Source organism: Buceros rhinoceros, unplaced genomic scaffold (genome assembly GCF_000710305.1).
Source record: "Buceros rhinoceros silvestris isolate BGI_N320 unplaced genomic scaffold, ASM71030v1 scaffold4133, whole genome shotgun sequence".
Lineage (NCBI taxonomy): Eukaryota > Metazoa > Chordata > Aves > Bucerotiformes > Bucerotidae > Buceros > Buceros rhinoceros.
This window is the reverse complement of record NW_010405224.1, coordinates 16,298-23,181: the sequence shown is the minus strand read 5'-3', so window position 1 is coordinate 23,181 and position 6,884 is coordinate 16,298. Positions and strand designations below refer to the sequence as shown.

Here is a 6,884-nt window from a genome sequence, read left to right as displayed (position 1 = left end):
TGTTTTTGTGAGGTGGTTGTATTCTGCGAGGTTCGGCAGCCGCCGGTAATTCTCGTCCGTGTACCTGACCGAGAACATGCAGTAGGGGGAACAGCGACTGGTCAAATCAAGTTGACCTCCCTCCATCTCTGAGCAGCAGCGCTTGACACCTGGAAAGAAAGGGCAGTTGCTGCTGGGACATGGCATTTACCTCAGTCGGTGACAAGCTGTCCAGTGCAACCCAAAGATGGAAACCTTTCTCCAGAAGAAAATTCATAGGGTTTAAACCCACAAATAATGCAAGTCATGTATCCCCACCCCTAGTCAAGAGAATGTTGTGTCCCTGAAGTGATGAGGGCAGAACGGAGAAGTTAGGGACAGCATTGTAATGGTCATCTACAGCTTACTCATAAATATCTCTCTCATTAAAGCCATGGGTCTGTCAAGGTTATCAGCCTGAAAGGGCACTCCAATAGCCACTGCTGGTGCATCTCAGGTCTTACCCTGAGCAGCTGGGACCTCTATGAACCCCAGCTGAGGGAGGAGAGTTGCTAGTAACAGGACAGAGTTTAAGCAAGAAAGGAGTAATAGGAACTTAAAGTTCCTGGGATCCCGAAAGCACTCTCAGGGGGCCCACCATCAGGATCTATCATCTCTGCTTTTCCATTTCTTGTGTCTCCCAAATTCCAGAAAAGCAGTATTTTAGACTTTACCTCCATGCTGCCAAGGAACACAGGAAATGCTTCCTAGCAGCTGGCAGTAAAGGAGAAAAATACAAAGCAGGGGGCCCAGCAGAAAAGGGATGACAGGCCCAGAGCACAGCATACTGAGCAAAAGGATCCCTGGGCTGATGCTGTTCCAAAAGAAGACACGCTGATCTTGACATTACCGGAGTTCAGCCTAAACGCCAGGTTCTGGCTCCCCTACCATTCATACGTGACAATATGCCATCTCAGGTGCAGAATGACAACAGACAATATATGCAGGAGAAAACAAGCTGAGAGCTATACCTTTCCCAGAAAAACCTTCCACAATTAGCTAGCAACACTTGATGGTACAAATGGGAGAGAGATGAAGGGAAACGCTATCCAGAAGACAAAGGCTGTGTCTGTCCTCTTAGGGCCACAAGCATGACATGAACGTACATAGTAGCTTGGGCAGGGATGGGGAAAACCAAGTTTGGTTATAATAAGTGCTCTCCCGTGAACCCAGCCAGCAAAGATAGCCGGCAGCAGAGAAAAAGGCTCTGTCTGAATCAAGGAAGCACACAGTGATGTCTTTTTTTCAGTGCTTTGCCACTACTTGTAACTTACCAGGTGCTTTGTACTCTCGGAAGGTATCATTCACAAGGGGAAGAAAAATCACGATAGGACATCCTGGCAAATCTGAATCTTGGAAGAGGTAGCACTCCTTCAGATTTTTCTTATCTTCCTCAGTCAAAGAAATTTTGGGGAATGGGATTTTCTGCTCTGAGTAGTATTTGTACGCCTTATCTAGAGACTGGAATGTCACAGAAAAGGAATTCAGCTTGGTTGTCTTAAACCCTCGAAACTGTTTTCTAATATTAAGGTTTAGTGACTCAGATCCATTGGGTGGGTTCCTTCTTACCAAGGGTTACTCTACACATCATTACTACGCATAGTAATCAGAATGCTAAACACAAGCTGTAAACACAATTTCAGTTAGAGAATTCAGCCAAGCACTTCTAAAAAAAATTGAGGCAGTTTGCAGAATTTTAGGGTAAAGCATGTAGTTTTAGTAAATGAAAAAGCCTGTGTTTAATATGTCGTATAGAATTAATTAGAAAAGAAAAACATAGCAAGGAAATTTTGAGGTATCTTATTACATGTTTGGAAGCCAGAAGGTTAGAAAGTTAAGTTTTAATGCACAGTTATGTCTCTCCCTGTGCAGGCAGACATGAATGACATGGCATTATGTTAACTTAGATTGATGTTTACTGAGAAAGGCTGGAATAGTAGGCTACACTCTCCCGTCTCCCTGTAATATTTAGTACAGTACCATGTCCTATTATGCACTGTGTTGTTTACACCATCTAACAGGGGACATTATCAAATAGGAAACAGTATCTATTAAAGTGCCTAAAATTGCAGCAGCCTTTCTTCATAAAATTAATCTAGACAATGTATGAAGTTGAAATTAAAATTCATTACATGCATGTCTTATGCATCATATGGCTTATCAACAATAGCACAGCTGTTCTCACTCACGAAAAATAATTCCACTTAGGTGGGCCAAGATGCTTAATAGAGAGTTTCTAACTAACCTCAGTTTCTGAGATATAAAGTCTCAAAGTTATTTTCTGCAAGGCCTTATAGACAGCCAAACAACTTTATCTCCATGAAACTGGAGTTTCTGCAGGAAAATGGGCATTGAATTTTCCTAGTAGCATCTTATTTGTTAGCCCAGAAATGAGCTACCTCTGACTATCCACTTAACCTGTTTTATGTTCTAACTTCAGTCAGAAGAAATCACTTCCTCATCTTTATGCATTCCTGAGCAGGATCTGGAAACCTGCTTGATTCAGCACAAAGCAGAAGAGGCTTTTCCCATCATTTCCCATCTCAAGAGAGTGTGAAGATGTCCTCTTGAATAATTTAACATCTTCATAAACCAGCAAGAGATTCCAGGAGTGGCAGGAAGAAACAGAAACAATATTAATCACTACAGCCAAAAACTGGGGAATGCAGTAGTTAAAAACTGTGCAGATGAAATAACTAGCAGTTGTAGACAGTACAGGCCAGGCAGTTAGAAACAAAAGGAGAGACAACACGTGGTAACAAGATCCTCCTCACCGATGTATGTGATCCGGTAGTATAACTTAAATATATGATGACATCCACTTCCCTCTGTGGCCTTAAAAGTGGTGCACTGCTGGTATTGATGAAAAATCCAGCATCTACCATACCCAGGTGATTGGGATTTTGCATCAGCTGGTTGGGACGCGAGTCTAACACAGTGTCTAAAAGGAAAATATTTCTTGGAATAAGACATGATCTGTAGGTATTTTGACTGGAAAAAGAAATGCAAGGTGGAACTGACCATTCCAGAGGTTTAATTTAGTTGCCACACTACTAGGCGTGGGAGAGACTGCAAAATCTCCTGCTCTGAAAAATCTTCTATATTGAGATTCCATCGTCATTCACATTAGCGCCAGTAAGCTACTTCTGATACTTAATTTGGATTTGCTTAATTTCAACCATTGTTTCATCATTTACCCATCACTGATCTTCCTTTTATATTTATTCCCTTCCTTTTTTATATTTGGATTTATGCCTCCCACCCAGTCCCATATTCTTTGGACTACAAAGCCCCATTCCTTCCCAGCTTTCTCTTCTAGGTTGTATTTTCTGGGATATTCCAATTGCTCCTGAAGTCAGATGCACGGTCTTGCCAAACTGAAGCTCTCTCCCATGTTCATTCTGCTCTTTGCTACTTTAAATTCAGTTCTGTTGGCTACAAGGCCACCCTCTCAGTGTGGACCACAGAAATCTTAGCTAAGTACGTAAACACATGCTTATATTTAAAAACAGTCTTAAATACCTGGCAACACTGAAGTCTTAGTCTCTTCTCTCCATTCAGAAAAGTTCTTTCAGAAGACTTTTTTTCCCTCTGCTAAGCCTGACAGAGTTCTTTCCTAAATTCCCCACCTCAAAACCACCTGAAAATTATGCCTGTTAAATACTAATCAGCATTACCTTTCCATCGACAGAAGTGCTGGTTCTCTAGGTAGTTGTTATGCAGCTGGTAGCCCTTCAGGAAATTGTGGTGCTGAGCGACAGAGAAGCGGTCAGTCAATGCTCCCCGAAGGGCACTGGACAGGGCTCCAGGAGGTGTGTACAAGCGAGTCTTCAGCTCATGGGGTCTTGTAGGCAATACTGGTTCTTCATCTAAAGGAGGGGAGAAAAATTGGTGAACTGTTAATCATGTTCATTTTTTATAATCCTGGTGTGTAGGAGATCTCCGAGGTTGTTCTGAGATCGTTCACTAAACACACTATTCTGAAGGAGAGGAATAGCTGCTGAACAAAGTTCTGCTGATGGTCTTAAGCTTTGACCTGAAGATAGTTCATCAGAAGCAGTCATTAGTCCTGGAAAGAGAATACCTTAAGGGAACTATGCAATTCAGAGAATGCCCTGTCGGAAAGGAAGTTACACATCGTCACAGGAAGATGCCATGAAACAGAGGCAAGCACGGAGCAAAGCTTGCGTACTGAGCTGAAACGTACGCTCCCACCCAGTCAGACAGGCAACGACAGGGCACCACGGGGATTACTGCGACACTGACAGCTTCTGCCTAATAATCACCCGTGGCTACACGAGCATATGCTTCATCAGTAGAATGAGAGCGTCCCAGGAAAACCCAGGGCATACACTCATATTTGGAAACTCCGGGTAGTTTGCAGGGTGGCTGCATGGGAGCCTACGTGGGTGAAAAGTAGAAATGGCACGAGGTGTGGTTTCCTGAAATCACAACCTGCTTTGCCAGACCAAGTGGCTGATGATGCAGCAGGAGAGACTTGATGGTTTCCATGATTGCATAGAAGTATTTATTTTCAGCATGTCCATAATTATCGTTACTGTCATATTAAATGATTTTGCAATAAAACCATTGTTTCTGTATTGCTTCAGAAAATACTCTCTGGGCCTCATTTATCACTGTGTCAGGATGAATCCAATTCAGTAATTACCATACTGTGTAATAAAATAAAAACCCAGGAAATATTGATTAATAAATTGATATTCAAGTTTATTATCTGCCACTGGTTCTTGGTTGTGTACGTTTGAGTGAGAACGGGCAATGCCAAAACACTTCTTGAGAAATGTGTGACTCCTCTAATACTTCCTCTTAAGGAGAGAACCCTTTAATCAGTAGGGTTTCAGTAAGTCTGGTAATTACAGTAGCATTTCTCTGATTACCTCTTCCTCTTAATCTTTACAGTGAGAGAGGAAGTTGTTATCTCTTAGGAGGTTTCTGTGATGCTGGCTTGAACGTAGTTGACAGGATGATACCAGAAGTCATCCAGGAGGCTAAGTGACCATAAATGAAAAGCTTAATAATTTCTCACCAACTTCTTCTATTCTGTCTTGTGTCCATCTCTTCCAGAAGTCCTCTGAACTGTGCGACAGTCCCCATATTTGTAATAGGTTCACAGAAAATATACTGCTCCACATACCTGTAAAATGAATTCGTAAACATTCTAAAAAGAAATGGCCTTTTCCCTTCTTTTTTGATCCCCTGGATTAATTTTTGAATGGGCTTAATTCAAGTATTTCTAAACTGTGGGGCTGTTAAATTCCTCTTAACTTTCTATGGCAGCAGTTCAGGTCATGCTGCTGTCAGTTCTGTGCCTAACCTACTTCATGGCTGTGCCATGTGTTAGAGAGAAGAATGAGAGAGAAGAAGAAAAAAAACACTCAAGAAGCAAAATAAGAACTCTGATAACACAGACTTCACAAAAACATCCTTTACATCTCCGTTTTCCGTACTCCAGCTTCTCTTTTCCTGCGCATGCTCAGGTCAGTTTTCACACACCCTGAATTTTTTTGCAGTGGGATGAGCTGGCTCTCAGCCACCTGGCTTGCAAGAGAAGATCTTGCACTGCAGTCTGTAAAGACTCACTCCTGCTCCACTGTGCACTCTTTTCTCCATCCAGGATTGCCTCTCTTTGCCTCCCCACAGGGGCACTGGTGGCTTTCCTGACAAAACACAAAGCCACCATTTCATCTGCCATTTAGAAGTAGGTTTAAATCTGTGTCCTAATTAGTGTACCATAACTGGACTTAATTTTCAGCGGGGCACAAAAACCAGTGCAGGATGGATAGTATATAGAAAATTGATTTCCTGGTGGTGGACCAGATAAAAAGGGCCAGCCCAAGAGATAGTGTTTTAAAGATACTCCTTGGGATTACAGATTATTTGATATCACAGAATGTTTACTGGAACCAAGGAACTTCCAAGCACCACAAGTGTAAGAAGACATGACTGAAAACAAACTCGCATTGCTCTGTATTCATCTGCTAGTGGTTCTGACTGCTTGGTGAAGGGATATTATTTCTTCTACACACAACCCATCAGCACAAGTCAGGAACTACTCAGAGAGTCTCAGAGACCCTTCTCTTCTGGTCTCATTTTTGATCCTGGACAGCCTGCATCTTTAGTAGATGGGATTATCTACACGGATTTGAAGTTACACCTCACAGTGGAAGCACAGCTGCAAGTTTCTTGCTGTTTTAAAGCTTTCTTAAGTTGGAGTGCGCTCAGAGAGGAATTGGAAGAATAACCAAGGAAGCGTGAACTACTCCTTACAGTGAAAGAATTAAGGAGCTTTATCTAATTCATCTATAAGAACCAACATTAAAAAGTTTGTGCGTACCAAGACAGTGACAAGAAACTGGAAACAGGTGGGGGATTCTTTTTTTTTTACAAACTACCACACACCCCCATTTCCTTGCAGGCGATATCATAGCTGCATCCAGTATGTTTGACCCGAAACATCCTCTCTCTGATTAATAACATTGCACCTCTTTAAAGTGTCTCTGTGCCAGGACAACGCAATACCTCACCTTGAAGGTAGCAGATCCGTGATTCCGGAAGCTTTTTGAACAAGCGTCCCATGAAGAACTCACTTCCGAAATGTTCTGTGCGAACGAATGCGCCGTACTTCAGAAGTCCCACCTCGTAGGGGGTGAACTCCACCCACTCTGCAATACAGCCACAGGAGGACATTCAGAGGGCTCTTAGCTAGGTATGGAGAGAGGAGCGGCTATGGCATACGTTGCTCTGACTTCTGTTGCTGTGGTACCTTTGCAAAGCTTTCCTCACAAATGATCACCTGCAGGGCCAGACGGCTGAGCTCAGACACTGTGACGGTGCAGAGGCAGGAG

General features: G+C 42.7%; 1 protein-coding gene across 1 annotated transcript in view; it reads right to left on the bottom strand.

The window, feature by feature from the left end:
* LOC104491246 (cytosolic phospholipase A2 epsilon-like) overlaps positions 1-6,884 on the bottom strand; it is a gene marked incomplete at its 5' end in the record, with an annotated part of 20,821 nt that overhangs the window by 144 nt on the left and 13,793 nt on the right. Inside the window, 6 exons of the mRNA XM_010133632.1 lie at positions 16-149; positions 1,293-1,479; positions 2,793-2,959; positions 3,696-3,887; positions 5,066-5,173; positions 6,564-6,701. Of these exons, the coding sequence (XP_010131934.1) occupies positions 16-149; positions 1,293-1,479; positions 2,793-2,959; positions 3,696-3,887; positions 5,066-5,173; positions 6,564-6,701 (926 nt within the window). The remainder of the gene's footprint in view (positions 1-15; positions 150-1,292; positions 1,480-2,792; positions 2,960-3,695; positions 3,888-5,065; positions 5,174-6,563; positions 6,702-6,884) is intronic.